The sequence below is a fragment of the Bacillus rossius genome, chromosome 15 (genome assembly GCF_032445375.1).
Source record: "Bacillus rossius redtenbacheri isolate Brsri chromosome 15, Brsri_v3, whole genome shotgun sequence".
NCBI classification, from domain to species: Eukaryota; Metazoa; Arthropoda; class Insecta; order Phasmatodea; family Bacillidae; genus Bacillus; species Bacillus rossius.
Window position 1 is genome coordinate 20742684 of NC_086342.1, and position 19742 is coordinate 20762425.

At 43.1% G+C, this 19742-nt stretch overlaps 1 protein-coding gene across 1 annotated transcript in view; it reads right to left on the reverse strand.

Annotated features, from left to right (window-relative positions):
- LOC134539649 (histidine decarboxylase) overlaps window positions 1-19742 on the reverse strand; it is a 48024-nt gene that overhangs the window by 13144 nt on the left and 15138 nt on the right. The window contains exons 4-9 of the mRNA XM_063381836.1: window positions 17207-17329; window positions 14034-14165; window positions 11292-11435; window positions 4501-4567; window positions 2035-2197; window positions 48-118 (exon numbers count right to left, since the gene is read on the reverse strand). Coding sequence (XP_063237906.1) covers window positions 48-118; window positions 2035-2197; window positions 4501-4567; window positions 11292-11435; window positions 14034-14165; window positions 17207-17329 — 700 coding nt within the window. The remainder of the gene's footprint in view (window positions 1-47; window positions 119-2034; window positions 2198-4500; window positions 4568-11291; window positions 11436-14033; window positions 14166-17206; window positions 17330-19742) is intronic.

Consider the following 19742-nt stretch of genomic DNA (forward strand, 5'->3'; position numbering starts at 1 on the left):
GTTACGTGTTGTTTAAGTATCGTTACCGCAAGCGCACTGGACATTACCCGAGTTCTCGTGCTTCAAGTACAGCGGTTCCACGTTGAACGTCCTGTGAAGAGCGCTGCTGTCTTTCACCCTGCAAGAGAATAACATGCCGACAGAGTCTTGTCAGAAACATGCCCCACCTCTGCACAGTTAGGAATTACAGTCATTCAGGGACTTCAAAACAAAAAAGAAAACCTCAAATAAACGAAGAGCTCTCCGCAATCTCTACAGACAGGAAAAATTCGCGGGTTCATTGACCTTCAGGATAGACTCCAATATCCTCTGCACACTCGGGCAAATGCCAACTGTTCATTGGCTGCTGACTTGTGAGTCGTCTCGACTGGGTGGCCTGTGATTCGACACTTCTATGAGTGAGGGTCTCTAATTGGCTCTCAGTCCTCCAGATTTACAGTGAACCAATGGCAGAAGCAGCACTTAGGTAAAATTATTTGAATTTTAGCATAACACGAAATGAATCCGCGAATTGTTCAGGTCTCTGGTAATCTCAGATAGTTGAATCGTCATTACACCAGGTTCCCACTTAAATGTGTGTTTCTTTGTATAAAAAAAAAAAAAAGATAAACCCACGTGAAAAAAAAAACCTTTTTCTTTTGATGTAAACTATAACAAGTTTTTAAAAGTTTCATTAGCATAATGAGATTACTTATTATAGCCACTCGTGTTCAATGTAAGATAGCTCAAAGTAAGCTTAACTGTAGATTTGAGTAGATCCCTGGATAATTTGTAATCAGCGTTCTTCGTAAATTTAAGTTGAAAAAATTTGAACTGTGTAATTTCTAACAGTGTACAGGGTGAATACTCTTAGGCAGGCCCGTTACACAATGACACGGAAACAGGACGGATCTAGCGGAAGTCTTTCTACAGAAGCACGTAGACGGAGACAGACTGGTGCGGTGGTAGCCATGTTCGTTTGTGTTCTAAATGCTTTAAAAATGGTTTCAAGTTAAAAGAATATCTCGCGATCTATCATCACCTACGTTGTGGTTTATTATTTATCATATCTGAAAATTCTGCCCCATGCTATGATCCAGAAGCATAATATATATTAATCGGTTGTATTAATGGGGGGAAAATAAGACCAAATCTCTTATTTACAGTTACAATAAATTAAATAAAATGAAAATTAATTAATTTTGACAAAAACTTAATACAATGATTTGTAATGTACCGAAGAAAAAACGAATAGCACCGATGGTTTCCCGACTCTCGAGCACGCAACGTTGTCATGGAGACGAAGTACTCGCTGTTTCCCGGGCTTAAACACCAATCAACATTGATAATCAGTTTATTATTAATTATAAATTATTAAGACCATTAATCGAAATAAAAACTATCCTATCGCTCAAGTTGGAAAAAAATTACACATAAATGCCCATTTTCATCGAAATCGGTTGACTTGGTGAAGAGTTCACTGGAAACAAACATCAGGACACTGGATTTATATATATATTAAGATTAGATCAATATTTTGTAACCTTGAAAGGCACTCTGATTGGTCGCCGTTTGCCACGTTTCCGCGCAATCGTGGAAGCAGCTGGTGGAATGTCCCGTGAGGATCCGTCCCCGACCCGCAGCCACGCGAGGATCTAGGGAATCGCGGGGATCGCGGGGATCGCGGAGATCTAGGGGCTCGCGGGGATAGCGAAGATCTAGGGGATCGCGGGGATCACGGGGATCTAGGGGCTCGCGGGGATAGCGAAGATCTAGGGGATCGCGGGGATCACGGGGATCTAGGGGCTCGCGGGGACCGCGAGGATCTAGGGGACCACGGGGATCGCGGGGATCTAGGGGCTCGCGGTGATCACGGGGATCGCGGAGATCTAGGGGCTCGCGGGGATAGCGAAGATCTAGGGGATCGCGGGGATCGCGGGGATTGCGGGGTTCGCGGGTAGCGCGGGGATCACGGGGAGTGTGGGGAGCGTGGGGAGTGTGGGGAGCGTGGGGAGTGTGGGGATAGCGGGGTTCGCGGGGATCGCGGGCACGCACCACATGGCCGTGCAGTCGAAGTGCACGAGCATCCACTTGGAGGGGTTGAAGGCGAAGGAGCTGGCGAACTGCACGCCGTTGAGCCAGTGCCGGAACTCGGGGCAGATGAAGGCCGTCCCTGCGTAGGCCGCGTCCACGTGCAGCCACAGCTGGTGCTTCTCGCCTGCGCACAGCCACACCTGGCAGTCGCCTCGCAACCTGCCATCTTCAACCAGGCTTCACACAGCCCGGGGGAGACTTCACAGTTTCAACTGATCCATCAACTCCAAAAATATGAGGCAGCATGTTAATAACTAAAAAAATTGGGGCGTGTACTTAGGTACGCGAGTGAAAAGTTATACTTCATTGGCATCATTAAAAAATAGTTTTTAATTGCATGCAAAAATTCTCCGTGGTAGCGTTATTCTCCATGGTAGCGTTAAACGTTTAACGCAACCTTGTTGGAAGTCGCATTAGAAGTATAACTTCAATAAAACTCCTTGATCCAAAGCCCCGGTTTTACCTCCTTTTTGAAGTTATACTTCTAATGCGACTTCCAACAAGGTTGCGTTAAACTTTTAACGCTACCATGGAGAATAACGCTACCATGAAGAATTATTTGCATGCAATTAAAAACTATTTTTTAATGATGCCAAAGAAGTATAACTTCTCAAGCGCGTACCTAAGTACACGCACCCATTTTTTTTGTAAGTCTTTTTCGAAATTTTTTTTTTTTTTTACTCATTTCATTGTATAGTTTACAATTTCGCTCTGCAAATCTATAGTTGACGTAGCTGCTCCAGCAAAGAATTATAGTGGCGGGTGCGGAAACTGTACGTGATTCGCGTCCGCCCACCAAAGTTCACATAATCAAAGGAAATATGTTATAGTATTGATTGTTTAACGAATTTTTAACAAGATGCACAGTATTTTAATAAAATTCCTTGTCGAAAATTGGGTTGAAAACTTGGGGTTAGTATTTTTTTTTTAAAAAGGTATTTCTTATAATTTAAATCGGCATCTCCCTTGTATTTGCTGCTCATTCACAAAAAATTTTCAACATAGATTCACTCAGTGTGATACCATGGGTGTTGAAAGGTCCCGCAAGTGATGATTTCGAAAATTTGTGCGACTTTTTACAACCATTACATCACGCAAAGTGAGTAGGTATCGGTTGAAATGTATTTGTAGGATAACAACCAATGCAAAGGAGAGCTGAAATCCTAGAAATAGCCCTTAAATAAAAAGTTTGGACGAAAAAAGAAAAACGGAAAAAAAAGGTCAACATGACGTGACGAGACTGATCCTTAAACATCGAGCTCATTAGTTGACGCTGCGGTGCGACGACATGAGACTGTAGTGTTCGTGGGGTGAATGGGCAGAGCTGAAAATCCACTGGTTCAAAGCAGCGTCCATCACATTTCCCACTCGCGGAAGAAAAAAAAAAAAAAAAAAAAAAAAAAACTGTATGTCATGACGGACTCTTACCCAATTTTTCATTATTGATCTCGTCGTGCCTTTTGTAAAATTTTACCATACGAGGGCTGTTAGTAAAGTAAGGTGTCCGTTGGGTCATTTAAATAAAATAATAAAACTCGCTAGAGAAAAAACAAGTTATTTATAGACAGTTTTTAGTTTACTATGTAGGTATCTACTTCACATTTTCACATAATCGCCATTCAGTTTCAAGCACTTTTCGTAACGCTGCACCGGTTCGCATAAAGGTTCTCCCCCCTCCCTCACACACATGCGCGCTACGAAACTCTCCTCGGAGCATAGTAGGCTCGGTGCGCTACACGCCACACCCGAGTTTAACCAGGTCACTTGAAAGTACAGCACACCGACAAGCCTCTATTGCACACCGACACGACACTACATCACGCCAGTTGGCCGGATCTAACTGGTGGGGAGCTTCACTCCCCCCCGCCGAATTAGGTAGGTACACGTAACTTTTATAGCATTACACAACCTATACCAGCGCACACACAGGCCCGTGTGCCAGACCTGTCCCACAAGACACGCACCCCCACCGTCGATTCAAATGATTCTTCACCGGTGTGGGGTGCTCCTGAATTACTATGCACTTGGTGAGTTATAGGAACTTCGGTTTCTGGCCTCGCCCACGCTCAGGGGCGTAGCCAGGAGGTGTTCAACCCCCCCCCCCCCCTCTTAGCACCAAATCTTTAATTAATTTCTTATTCATCACTCAAACAAATTTCATATTAAAATTTATAAAAATTTTACCATTACAATATTTAAATTTAAGTACCGAAAACTGCTAAAATAGCACTATTTTACACCTTAAAATCCAAATTTTCCTGGGGGAGGACCCCCGGACCCCCCGCTTTAATACGGTGGGGGGGGGGGGGGGCCATGCTTCTTAACATCCCCTATACACAAATCCTGGCTACGCCACTGCCCACGCTTACTGCCCCGGCGGCGGCGGCGGCGGCGGCTCGGTGTGTGTCGCTGGACGGGTGTACTCACATATGGGCCCCAGCTCCATCAGGTTGTCGAAGGCGCACGCCCCAGTCGTCCCCAGAGTGGCGCACAGCTGAAACACACGGCCCCGATGTGCTCCGGTGAGAGGCACAGTGACACAACCACCTTTACTTCTTTATTTCCCCTGCTAAAGTACAAATCCACATATAATGGTTTGTATGAAACTTGAAGGCTCAGCATATACTGAAAGCGTTGATCCAACTGGTATACAGTTTTGGATTAACCAGCTTGTATGTAGCGTTCATCTTAAAATTCTTTTTTTTTTTACGTACATCATTTATAAATCAAAGGGAATTAAGTTTTCACAAAACTATTAAAAAAAACGGACTTTTTCAAAGCTTTGGAAAAGCAAATTAATTATTATTAAATAAAGAACTGTGAGACGAAGGATATACAAAAACTGTTTCTCCAAAACTGTACACAACATAAAAATGGCATAAAAATTTACCTTTCAGTTCATGCAAACATTAAATATGGCTTTGATTAGTAGAAAAAAACTTTAAACAATTAAATGTGATTGTATTATTAAATTATTTAATTTTTGCTACAAAAAACACGACACAATACAAAAAATAATAATTTAGGTTACTTCCCACTTAAATGAATGTCCTAGAGAGACTGGCCGGAACAGACGTATGATTGTCGTCAGGAAAATCGAGACAAAGTGTCTGTCTGTGATTTTCGAATCATTACATAGTATTTTTATTTTTTTTACAATTTTTTTTTTTTTTTCAACAGCAAACACTAAATCTCTTCCTTTCACCCTCCTTAATTTTGTATCTTGTATTTGAAATCACTACTCTAATCTGGTAAAAAAAATTGTCAAGTAGATTGCAGGCAGCCGCGATTGCGATCTGATAAACGCTATTGACGTTAGAAGCTGAACCGTGTCGCGTTGGTAGTTCTCGACCCTGAAGATGCCCGTCGCAGTGCAGAGCGAAACGCCGGCGGAGACTATCACCGCGACGCGCCTCAACCTCGGAAGCCAAGAAGATTTAAAATTTAAAAATTTGAGAATTTGGCAGTAATGTGTACACTGTAAGTTTTTTTTTGTATATGGCAGAGGAATATTCATGTAAAATTACAGATATTTGTAAATTGGTATATTTACATGGAAAAACTGTAGGTATATAGTGTTCGCAGTAATACTGGGTTCAGATTCTTACCAGGGCATTTGTGCTTAGTGTTGTCCCAGTAACTCCAATAGTTAATGTTATTTGTAAACTGTCTCCTGAATAGCTTTCCGGCATTAAATGTGGATATGTTATAAGTATAATAAAACCAAATGAAATTTAATTACCTATTAATGTTCGATTATCATTCCCACGGTTTAAAAAATAATTATGCTTGAATAAAACATAAATTAAAATGTAAAATATCATGCGCCAATTTTCATAAGAAATACCTACTCAGTATTATCTCGAGAAAAAAAATCGCACTTCATATATATGCAAAAAATAACCGTAGTCATGTGTTGTGGTATTACAAGCTATTTCTTGGCAACTGGTTTCTGAAGGAATCTTTTGTAAAAAGTACAAAAAATATTTTTGGCGTGACAACGTCTAATAAATCGATGAACGCCGGCTGCACGCACGAAAAAGTGTCCCGTTACGCACATTGTCCCGTTACGCTGTGTCCCGTTACGCTGTGTCCTGTTACGCTCATTGTACGCTTGCGCCGCATCTCTCTCTCTTCCACTCGATTGAAACAACCATCGATTTGACTTTTTCGAGGCACATTAAACTTGAAACACTCCCATTCGTTTCTTACTTTTCCTATCATCGTCCCATCCTTAACAGAACAACACAGATTGGAAGAAGTTAAATAGCAAACACGTATAAAAGTTATAGTTAAAATAATCTCTTCGTTAAAGTAATAAACATATTTTAATTAATGAGTGCAAATAAAAGTAAATTTATCAATTAAATTGTAGATTTAATTTCACTCCTTCTTTGTATCCATACAAAATAGTGATAATTCAATAAAAAATGATTCAATTTTATTCATAAAAGTATGCAAGCATTTCATCAATGTTTTGTTATGACGTTATCATGTTAAACTATCGTCCGTAAACCGACTTTACAGACAACCAATTTTTTTGTCTTTGATATTTCATCCGGAAGTGCGTTACCGACGAGAAGACTGCACGCCAGTTCGGTGCGTGGCGCGTATGTAGGGGCGAAGAGGTGTGCGATGCGCGGGCCAGTGTCGCCCTTAGCGCCCGACTATAGGCGGAGGGAGTGCCTTTTACTGCCCGAAATCCCGGAACGCGCCGGTGGTTTTATCGTCCGCAGGTTTTCAACGCCTCCCGGGAGACGAGATGTCGCGGCGGTTAAGAAGCGCGCCGGGGGGTGGTTCATTTGCGGGCAGCACCTGCGCTTCTCGACGAGGCTCGCTTTTAATTGCCACCCCCTCCAGGGCAGCTAGCAGAGGGGTGGTTTGCCCCTTTCGGCGCGCCAAACAATTCTTCCTGCTTCACCGCTCGCGAGGGGCCTTCCACGCAAACCGTCACCCCGAATCCCCATTCAAGCAGTTTCGCATTTTTGAAGTGAAAACTTCTATGGGAAGGTTTGGATAGGGAGTAAAAATTCATGTAAGTCGTCATCGACATGGTCACGTGACGTGTTTAACGATAACACTATATCTGTTTCTATCAGTATAACTTATTGCGCTTTTAAATCTTAAGTATAAGTACGATTACTGTGCAGTAAAAGGTGAGTATAAATATCATATAAATATATAGTTTGAATAACGATGAAAACGGCGTCTTTGTAGCAACATAACCTAAAAATTAAGAACATCATTATTTAATTTTTTAAATACCTACAATTACTATGCAAGGCGAATTTTATAGTAATTTATGAGTTATTTTACTAACGTGATAAAACAAATTTGTTGTGTGATAATATTGTTTCGTAAAAATCGCGAAAACGTTTTCACTTCTGTCGGCAGTCCTCATGACTGCTTTGAAATTTTTTTTAAATTGAAACTTCTTTACAGCCGGTACACTATCAGAAATTACAGTAAATTTACGGGCTTTTCAGGCCCCTAAGGTAATACATACGAAAAGTTGTTCAAACTTCTAGAAGACGGAATCTTCGTAAAAATAACGGCCGAAGCACGGTTCAGTACATTCTACGCATGCGCCGTATTAACTTGTGTACCGTCGCATGTTTTGCTCTCGCTTGTTACTTCCGAGTTCCGTTTTAATAAGCACGTGCCCGGCACGTGTACAATTCGCATATTCCGCACGGAACTTTATTCGCTTAAAGTTCCTAGAGATTAGGTTAGACTTTTATTGTGGATCTTTAGTGTTTATTATACTTTAAAAAAAAAATTGTGTGCGAGACATTCAGTACTCCCCCACGTAAATTTCGCACCCGCCACTAGAATTTGCTACCAGAGCCGCTACGTCGACTATAGAAGCATTTGATTCCCAGAGTGAAATTTTAACTAGGGCCTATACAATGAAACGGCTCCAATAAAAGCAAAAAAAAAAGTACTAAACCTCGGTTTCAAACCTGATTTTAGACAATAAATTTTAGTTAAAATACTTCCCATATTGTTAAAATTAATTTAACAGTTAATACTATAAAGGTTCCTTTTGTATTTGTAACCTTTGGTTAGCGCCATCCACCACAGATGGCAGCACCGTGATTGCACATTTTCGTTTCATACAACTTCCGTTCCATTCACGAATTTACTCCAACCAAACGCCGTGTACCGAGAGCTAAGATGTTACGCATAAAAAAAACTGGAATATTAAAATAAAAAAAACATTTCCTTAAGAAAACCATGGTGGTGGCATCACTCGCTCTCCCAGACGTATCGTCAAGGAGACGTGTTGTCAGATAAACAACAATTCTGTACGTCTGCTGTGACAGATGAGGGCATTCGTCGTCGTCTTGGTCGTTGCAGACAGCCAGACACCGGGTTGGTTGGGAGGGGGGGGGGGGGGGTAAATAACGAGAAACGCGCATCAGCGGAAAGAGAGGAAGGTTTCATCCCCGGCAGAAGATCCTTAATTGGTCTCCGTGGGACCGGAAGTAAGAGGCTTTCCTTGATATTGCGCCAGAATGCGCGACCGCCAATTAGTGACGTCACGCTTGCCCCACCACTCCGGAGGATTGCCCTTCGAGCCACCAGCCGGCCGAGCTCATGTCGGACAGGACATACCCGTCCCCGATTTCTTGCACGGACAATTTCAAGGAAAAAAAATTAAACGGGAAGAGAAATTCGTTATTGTTAGGGGCATGCATATTTCGCGAAAAGATTCCAAGACTAGCTTAAAGTCAAAACAATGTAGCACTGTCTGTGTTCCGTGGTTGGGTGAGTTTCTTTAAGGTATTACATGTCGATTGTTACAGCACCAATCACATGAAGTCAGTGCGGAATCAAACGCGTCCTGAGTGGCTCGGTAAAACAAGGCGACGACTTCTCTCGCAGACGGCCGCCAATCAGAAGGAAGAAACAGCTGGTGCGGGTATACCTTGTTGCAGTCTAGTAGACGTTCAGGTTTTTTCGGGAAAAATGCCTGCCCCTTGTTATTGTATAGCCGACGAAAACAATCATTTTGTTGGTAGTTAAGATGGACTCGCAATGAGCCGTCTCATCCGTCCGTAAATCACGGGACCAGCAGCCAATCAGATGGCCCGGAAAATTCCACCTGTCCGTCCGTCCGTCAAAACCTTACCAAGCTTTAACTTCCGACAGACGGATTTTACCAAGTTACCTATTGTCGACAACCTTTACTATCCTAAAATGTTTTTTTTTACTTACATAAAAACAATATTTTTACGAATTATATTTGAATAAATATCACAGTGAAATAAAAGTACTTTAATGATATATTAAGTGCTTAACGTTCATGATCGTCAGTCAAATATACCTTAAAAAAAAAAAAAAAAAATCACCATTTAAGTATTTCAGTAAGTTGGCAGCATCAAAATTGAAAAGTATTCGACGGACACCCGTATCATTGTGAATCATTCAGCTTGTCGACTGAGGTCGGATGGTGGACGGACGCAAAGGAATATTGCGAGTCCAAGGATCATTGCGAGTACAATTTCACTGTAACTATAGCTGTTTTGATTAGCGCAGGAACAATTTTCTCTCGTTGACTCTGGTACATGATGGATTGCATCAACACGGTTTTTTTTAATTGGTTAAAATTGTTCTAACCGAATTAAATAACCAAATTATAAGTATCAGAGTTTATTCGTCGATGAACGTGTAGAGAATCCCTGAGGCGCGCACTTCAAACAAGCACGTGTGTACATCTACCGACAGATTGATCAAATCTTACCTTGACGTTACTTTTCATTTCTTCACAGCCGGTGGGGTGAGTCGAGCCGACCAAGTCGTCAAAGCGTAACGAAAAGAAGCTTTACGCACATGAGGGTTACAAAGCGCAACGCGTATTATATGTGTCGTATTTTAGCTATTATATGACTTGCCGGACACACTGAAGGCGGCAGCAGCGTTAGCATTGTAACACACTCGCATACTTGCACTACAGCATACTTGCTCACTCGCATAATTTCTCATACACTCGCATATCCGAACCGTCAGTTTGTGTGCCAGCGTGTCTGTCAGTCAGTTCGTGTGTCAGGGTGTCTTGTCAGTTCGTGTGTCGGGGTGTCTTGTCAGTTTGGCCGAGTGTCAGTTTGTTATAGTGGCCGAGTGTCCGAGTGCCCGAGCGTCAGAGTGCCCGAGTGTCCGAGTGCCCGAGTGCCCGAGTGCCCGAGTGCCCGAGTGTCCGAGTGTCCGAGTGTCCGAGTGCCCGAGTGTCCGAGTGTCCGAGTGTCCGAGTGCCCGAGTGCCCGAGTGTCCGAGTGTCCGAGTGTCCGAGTGCCCGAGTGTCCGAGTGTCCGAGTGTCCGAGTGCCCGAGTGCCCGAGTGTCCGAGTGTCCGAGTGCCCGAGTGCCCGAGTGTCCGAGTGCCCGAGTGCCCGAGTGCCCGAGTGCCCGAGTGTCCGAGTGTCCGAGTGTCCGAGTGCCCGAGTGTCCGAGTGTCCGAGTGTCCGAGTGCCCGAGTGCCCGAGTGTCCGAGTGTCCGAGTGTCCGAGTGTCCGAGTGCCCGAGCGTCAGAGTGCCCGAGCGTCAGAGTGGCCGAGTGTCAGAGTGGCCGAGTGCCCGAGCGTCAGAGTGGCCGAGTGTCAGAGTGGCCGAGTGTCAGAGTGGCCGAGTGTCAGAGTGCCCGAGTGTCAGAGTGCCCGAGTGTCCGAGTGCCCGAGCGTCAGAGTGGCCGAGTGTCAGAGTGCCCGAGTGTCAGAGTGCCCGAGTGTCCGAGTGCCCGAGTGTCCGAGTGCCCGAGTGTCCGAGTGCCCGAGTGTCCGAGTGCCCGAGTGTCAGAGTGCCCGAGCGTCAGAGTGCCCGAGTGGCCGAGTGCCCGAGTGCCCGAGTGTCCGAGTGCCCGAGTGTCCGAGTGGCCGAGTGTCAGAGTGCCCGAGCGTCAGAGTGGCCGAGTGTCAGAGTGCCCGAGTGTCAGAGTGCCCGAGTGTCAGAGTGCCCGAGTGTCAGAGTGCCCGAGCGTCCGAGTGGCCGAGTGTCACAGTGCCTTAGTGTCCGAGTGCCCGAGTGTCCGAGTGCCCGAGTGTCCGAGTGCCCGAGTGTCCGAGTGCCCGAGTGTCCGAGTGCCCGAGTGTCCGAGTGCCCGAGTGTCCGAGTGCCCGAGTGTCCGAGTGCCCGAGTGTCCGAGTGCCCGAGTGTCCGAGTGCCCGAGTGTCCGAGTGCCCGAGTGTCGCGAGTGTCCGAGTGTCGCGAGGTCGCACTCACCCAGAAGGGGATGAGGCCTCTCTCCTGGTCCTTCCTGATGGCCTCCAGCAGCCGGTCGCCCCTCAGACTGAGGTTGTCGTCGCTCTCCAGGTACCGCATCTTCACCAGCCCGATCAGCCCCGACTTCTCCACCGACGAATGCGCCTGCGACACGAACACACGCCACCTTCACACTACAAAGAACACTGGTGACCAATTATCCAGCGATCTTCGTCAATTCACGGGTATCTTACAAAGTAGGGCACGACTTGGGACATTCACTTCGGGACGAGACTCGGTGTATTAGCAGTACAACTTTAGGGTGTCAAACCCTCAATACAATTAAGCGCGCCGATCAGCCAATTCCGAGAAAAAAAGCCTTTTAAAATTTAAGAACCATCTATATGCTTGTTAAGTTTCACTCTGGCCAACGGCGCATTGGCCTGGGTGGTAATGCCCTTGCTTGCCACCCAGACGAGCCGAATGGCTCACATAAACAAAACAAAAGGTTTTTGAAATTTTCCTTTTTATTTAAACTATGTTTTATTTATTGTAAAAAAGAAAAAAATAATGTAAATTGTATGTAAAACGTGGCAAAAGAGCACTTGAGTGTAGGAATGTCTCTGCAATCAAAAACAAAACTTGTAAAGTGTATACACATGTCAATAAAAATCTATTGAAAGGAAAGGAATGCCACCCAGACGATCGGGTTTCGATTCTCACTGGTCACATTAAAAAATTATTAATTTAAATTTAAATTATTATATTTTGAAGTTAATCTTTCGTAGGCACGTTATGAAAAAAATAATGAGAGTAAATTTTAACGAAATATATTTTTACCATGTAAAGAAATTTTTAAGGATAAAAAATAAAGGCTACATACAGAATAAAAAAGCTACATACAAAAACAAATGCTATTAAATCTCATACTTTAGTTATTTATATTGAATACTGGTCCATATAATTAAAAACATTTATTTATTGTGAATATTAGTGATATAAATGGTGTTTATAAACTTTCTCAATTGTAAAATTTAGGTAGCATAATTATTTAATAAATAATTAAAATTGATAAATTATAATTATTCAGCATATTTATTGATTTATGTTATTAATTAAAATACATCTCGATTATTTTACTAAATTAAATGATTAATTTTAAACACTTGTTATTCAATACTGGGTATTTACTTTACCAACCGTATTTATAATATCACAGCCACTCCTTTTATTTTTTTCGTGCCAAAATTAAAGTTAGTTTTTCATCACGCCAAATAACGAGCGTACATTAAAGTACACGCACCCATTTATTTTGTATTTGTGAGAGATGAATCGTACAATGTTGCAGTATATATATTTTTGGCAACTGTGTTGAGAAAGTGAAGTAGCTTGGCTTGTGGGTTGTAACCGCGTCCTTGGCGAATAATTTCACCGAAGGTTTCGGTCGACATTGCAGTCCGCCATCATCAGGGAGCAGTTTACCTACTGACTACAGTTACTACAGTATGTAACTGCTCCCTGATGATGGAATACTGCAATGTCGACCGAAACGTCGGTGAAATTATTCGCCAAGGACGCGGCTACAACCCAGAAGCCGAGCTACTTCAGACAATGGCCGTGAATGCCTTGCGAACATTATTAACTGTGTTGAAAGGACGGGGGGAATGGTTTGTAAAAGCACTGGGACGCAGGTTTTGGAGCTGGAGGGACGGCGAAGACCTGTGCTCGGGGTGAGGTGGTGAAGGGGTGAGGGGGTGAGGGGGTGAGGGGTGGCCAATACCGTATTTACCATAAGGGCACACGGGGCCCATCCAAAGGGGGCCCCGAAGGACCGACAATTTCTCTTGCTCTTACTCTTAAAACATTTTTGTCGAGCACAGTACCTAACAGCGCCACCGTCAAAAAAAAAATTTTTTTTTAGCGTTGCACTAATTAATAATATTTCAGAACGCATCCTAATTTACTAAGTACCTACACCATCTAGCGATCAAACATGTAAACCACTCCAATTCCAAAATCAAGCTGCACAGTCTGAACGAGCGCCTGAAATAGATGTTGACATTGTCTACAGAAGATTTTGCTCAACAGAAATCCCGAAAGAAACCATTATCTTAATCGTAACAAAAAAAACCAGGAGAGTACTAAGTAATATCATTAATACCATATTATATCTTTAATTGATTACCCGTAATAAATATAAATTAATATTAGGAAAAAAATGTTAGTAGGCCTATAGTTCGCTATCTTTACTCGGGTCGTTACCACAACGCCGGAATACCATAACGCCGAATGTCAAAATTGACCACAACGCCGACAGCTATAAAACTGCTGTGTACCACAACGCCGAAATAACAACTGAATGAATTTGTGTGTGTGTGTTTCTTAAAATGTACCTTAACGCCGAAATACCACAATCAAACCTAACCTAACCTAACCTAACCTAACCTAACCTATCCTAGCGTAATATAACCTAACCTAACTTATCCTAGCCTATCCTAACCTAACCTAGCATAACCTAACCTAGTCTAACCTAACCTAGTCTAACCTAACCTAGTCTAAACTAACCTAGTCTAACCTAACCTAACCTAACCTTTGTGGTAGTCCTGCAATGACAATTTTCGGCGTTGTGCTACACAGCAGTTTTCTAGCTGTCGGCGTTGTGGTCAATTTGGCATTTCGGCGTTGCGGTGCGTCCCCTGTTTACTCTCCAAGGGCCCCAGCATAGTTTAAGACGGCCTCGGGGAGCGAGGGTGGCGGCCCCACCTGGTCGGAGCAGTAGGCCACGAGGCGGCCGTGCACCTCGGCGGGCTCCTGGTCCAGCAGCGCCAGCTGGCGGCGGATGGCCTCGCTGCGTCCCGCCAGCAGGCTCACCAGCGTCGCCTCGCAGGCCGTCGTCTGCGCCCACCGAGTACCACACAGTGTCACCCGCGAGCGCTGCTTCGAGGGAAGCCTAACACGTACATCAAGTTCTGTCCCTGCCCGAACACGCCCGAACAATTCACCTTCGGCCAACCTCGGGTTCATTTATATCTATTTATATTTCTCTGCTTATTTTAATGTAGCTATACTAACCTAACTAACCGTCCATAGTGTTTAAAAATGTTTTAATGTAGCTAACCTAACCGACCACTTTTAATATTTGAATTCATTTTTTCCTGCGCAAAAAATAAAAAAACAAATCCCGAGGTTGGCCGAAGGTGAATATTCGGGCGTGTTCGGGCAGGGACGGAAGTTGATGTACATCTTAGGCTTCTCGTTGCTTCAAGGTCACAGTTAAATACTACAGGATGGAGCCCCTCCCCGTAGGAATCTCTTTGCACGATAGTGGTCGAAACGTCGAAGTCCCCGACCGTTATAAGATTGGTCGTAATGGTCGAGACCAACACAGCTCTCCTTCGCTGGCCCTCCACGTTCACCTGACATAACGCCATTCGATTTTTTTTTTAAAAGATCGTGTCTACGTTCCGCCGCTACCTAATGATTTGCCAGAGTTGAGACACGGAATTTAAGAGGCTATTGCTTTCGTTACTCCGGACTTGTTAACCAAAGTGTGGGAAGAATTTGACATTAGGCTGGATGTGCGCCGTATAACTACAGGTGCACGTATTGAACATTTCTAAGAACAAAAACTAGGTATGATTTGTTGCAAATAGTCTAAATTAGACTGTAATAATATACCATTGAAACTGGGACATTATTTTATTAACACACTGTATTTAAAGGTTTACGCAGCAACTTTGAACGGATTTCATAAAGCGCCTGAAATGTTTACCTACAATTTACGAAGAACTCTATTTACAAATTAACCAAGGGATCTTCGTATATTTACAGTTATCTTCATAAGTTTTCGGGTGGTGAGTTCACTCACTTTGAGCATGAATCAACAATATTGATCTTATTGTATTGACAAATCATTCGAACACCTTTTGAGAGTACATCAAAATCATTATTTATATTACGAAGAACTATTAGTTTATTTTAAGTAAGTTCTTCGTTAAAAGTCCGTATAATTTACAGTAATTTATAACCGCGCACCAAGAGAGCTGACAATTTTTTGAAGATATGTTTTTTATTTTTTATCTTATTTTTTAGCCAGTAGAGTATTATCAGAATCTCAGGTTAGCAGAAGATAGCGCGGAGTTTTAAGAAAATGTTTTTAATTGAAACATCTTTTCAGCCGGTTACAGACGGCAGCAGCAATGTGATTTCGTACACTTTCGCAACTCTAAACTCTAAACTCTGATGTTGGATTCGATGTAAGCATTATATAATTGTGAAAATCTGCATAGAAATTTCCTGTATGCATTTATATAATATTTTAGCTATTATAGACATATTAATTCATTCTTAGAGTCCATTGAAGACATGGACAGACACTAGAAAATTAATATATCTTTTCTACACATGATTACGCGTGTTTCAAATCTTTGATTGTACTAAAAATTTCCTATCCCAGTTATCTGTGAAGTTTAACTTCCAACGCACCCATGTCTCAGTTTTAATTAAAACTTTATATAGCCGTAGGGTAAGTCATGGCTATGACATACTCAGAGCGTAACGGAAAGCGTGGTAAGGTGTGGTACTGCAGGCATCACCGCCCAGCTGATAGTCTGTGCCATGTTCGCCCGAGAAGCCTCAAAACATCGGGCGAAGCATAGTGGAAACAGTTTGAAACGATGGTCTTTTGCGGCAGTGACTGTGTTCGGTGACGGGAATTTCAACTCATGAGTATACTTATCAAACCGTCGACTAACTTATTTCCGCAACGTTTTGGGTGCTGCAATATGGCGATGGTGAGGGAGAAACCAACTTCATCTTTGTCATAACATGCCTATCACTTGACAATTTCAAGACACCTGTCACATTGCCAAACTTTCGATTCCAACGCGTATATATTTTGAAGAAATTGTATGTTAAATTTCGTGTCATGGGTTTTGTATTACATACAAGAGTGTATTTGCAACATGAGAACACACGTCGAGGTTAGATATCACGCATTTGTTGTGACTTAAGAAGCCACTCCAGTGTTTCAGGGGCACTACGCAACCCGCGTTAACCTCATAAGATTCAATGCTATTTTCATTTTGCTTATAAATAATTAACTAAAATATATTTCGAAATGATGCTTGCTTGATATGTAAGACCACAATGCTCTTATCAAAGCCCCTTTCTTCGAAAACGTGCATAAATTATGGTTTTAAAATTTTTTTACTAATATGCATAAGTGTATTGTCTAGATTTGAACAATAATTTATGCACGTTTTTTTTAAGAAAGGGGCTTTGGTAAGAGCATCGTTGTCTTACATATCAAGCAAGCATAATTCCGAAATATATATTAGTTAATAAGGTACAAGCAAAATGAAAATAGCATTGAATGTTATGATGTTAACGCGGGTTGCGTAGTGCCCCTGAAACACTGGCCCGCCTACCTGGTCACACACACGGTGTGCAGAGCTTCAGGAAAAACAACGCGATTTCAAAACTACTCAAGATATCCGAGTGGGGTGTGTTTACGAAAAACATTTAAGAGTTTGCTGAGGCCCGAAAAGTACTTTTAATTTTGGATCATGTTTTTAAACTTTATTTCTAGAAGAGTTAAAATGGCTGAAACGCATGTTTTCAGAGTAATTTTTAGGTGTAAAACAAGTGGTACAGATTCTTGAAAGCACTTAAGGGGCTTGCTTTACACCTTTATCTTCATTTCCCCGTAATATAAAAATACGGTCACCGCACAAATTTCACAGTTATCCTGTGACGACGAGAAGACTGCGCGCCAGCTCAGAGGAGACACCGCGCTAGAAGCACCAGTGAGCGTCGCGCTTATCATCCCGCCTCACTAACACACATACACCCCTGACGAGGCGGGCCCCTTAAGGGTCGCTGGTTCCGTATGGTACCGGGGGTGGAGGAGGGGGTAGGAGGGGGGAGAGACTCGCCTGTATGACGCCGCCGCCCCTGCTGTCGCTGCGCGAGTGCAGGAAGTCGTCGGGCAGGCCGATCATCTTGCCGAGCCAGTCCATGACGGCGGTCTCCAGCTCCGTGCAGGCGGGACTCGCCGCCTGCGCCGAGCACAGCAACACTCCCCCAACACACGGCGAGACACGACAACCCACAGGCCAACAGACTTTTAGGTCAAGTGATGTTTAGGAGATATGACTTTTAGGGCAAATGACTTTTAGGTCAAATGACTTTTAGGTCAAATGATTGAAGGTCAAATGAATGAAGGATTATTTTTTAATTTGAGGTCAAGTGACGTTTAGGAGATATGACTTTTAGGTCAAATGACGCGCACCGCGCCTAGATACTCCAGGCGCGTAGCTCTACGGTCACACAGCAGCTTGTATCAAGTCTGCTCAAATCCAAAAACCGATTGTCCTCTGTCATTGTTGCACGAAGAGATGTGGACTGAAATAATAAGCGGATAGCAACATTCGCAAGCAACTATAGGTAGTTCGATTGAAAACGAGTCGCGATAGTAACCAACGTCCACTCACCACCATGTTGATTATCAGACTGTCCCAACGAACTAGAGATATATAGACTGCTAGTAGGAGGCCATCTTTGATTCCAATTGAATTTGACAGAATGGTGGGCAAACAGTGCTTTGTTAGCTGTGAGCCGACCCGAGAGCCGGTTCACATACAAGTTCCCGCTTATCTCCGCTCAGCATCACAACACAATGGTTCTACACAATGGTGCAGCACCACAACGGTGGTCAAACGATGGTCAAACCAACTTATGACGAGATCACACCTGAACTCTAATGGTGCAACTGGCCAATTAAAGAATTACCGTCAGCATAATTTTTTTTTAAAACAATAAAATATTAATTTACCTGTTAATCACTTTTTTTTGTTGCAGTCTGTAAAATATTACAAGAACTTGTGCCAGGAACATTTTCCGTCTTGCGTTTTCCGTAAAAGAATGTTTATACTTTCAACACTCAACAGCCAATCAGAGGATTATAAAGAAGAAATATCATTCTGGACTACTTTGCCGACCTGTTTAAGTTGAACGAGAAATGGCCTCAAACGAAGCATGTTCAGACTGTGTGTAACCGCATGCAAAAGTTGAGCATGCCTACCTGAAGTAGTTCAGAGTCCAGTGTAATCGCGCCCCTACTTCATTGTGGCCACTATTTAAAGGGCCCCTTACTCGCTCGTTTTAGTTTGGTTAGGAAAACTCTTTATTGATCATTGGAGCAATGTTTGATGTGTAAACATCTTAGCTCTCGGCATACAACACTCGGTAGGAGTAATTTCATGACTGCGACGAAAGTCGATGAAAGGAAAAACAAAGATATCGGACTCACGTATAGCAACATCAACCCGTATGCATTCACTTTCCTAAACATTAGGATACTTACCAACTGTATTGGTGTGTCAAATCTAATACTTTCATCGAGAAATTCTTGCATGCATATATTTATACATTGGAAACTCGGAAACGGCTTTAACGATTTGATAACGTATATGCAACGTTACAAATTGACGTTGCTACAATGTGCCTGGCACCTCTTTGTGCTGCATGGGTTTAAAAGTCTCATCGACGTTATTAGTAGGGTAAAAGGGTACAGGGTGGGGTGCAGGTCAATGACCAACCGCCATCTTGGATTTGTAGAAAATAAAATTCACAAAATTCCTCAAAAAATAAAACACTATTTCGAGAGAAAATTTTCGGAAATTTTTGGTCAAAAATCAAACTATTTTCAATTTTAAGTTTCAAGGTCAAGTTCATGCATGACCTCTGATGGAGCTCCTGAAGAAAATATACCAGCCTTTCTAATTTTTTCAAGTATTTTTTGAAGTTACGATTATTTCTTGTTCTGACCGTTAAAGTGTACGGAATGTATATTCCCAGGATAGTTTCGCTATCATGCAGTTTCATTTGGCACACCAAAACACTTGGTACGTCCTCCGGCTCAGACCAGTTGCTAGTGCTGACAGCACAGTCGGCGACCAGTGCGTCGCGGAACTGACACTTGTCATCACTGCCCGGTCCGCCTGCCTGTCTGTGCCTGTCTGTGCCTGTCTGTGCCTGTCTGTGGCATCGATCCAGGGGGCTCGCGGGGTGCCACATTTGTGTTTGCGTGTTCGTTTATGGTCTGTTTTAGGTTAAAATTTTTCTGGTCTCTGTGGTAGAGGGTGGCTATTGTACGTGCCCCGATGATCACAAAAGTGACTACACACGAGTGTGTGAGTAGAGGCAGATAGGTGTCCCTTTCAACGTCCTAAAAAATCTCACCTGAGTAGGCCCTAGTAAGCGAGAAAAAGCTCTTTAAAGATTTTAAAGTAGAGTTTGAAGGATTTTTTTTTCATGAATTGTGAAGTGTGCATTGTGGTGCTGTGTTCAAGTGCAGTGTCTGGTACCATTTTTATTTTCTTCTTTTTTATTCTCGCAATATTGAACTATTAAGGGCTCGGTTCAAGGTCACGGTTGTGATTCTGTCCCGCTGGAGAGCGCTAGTAGTCA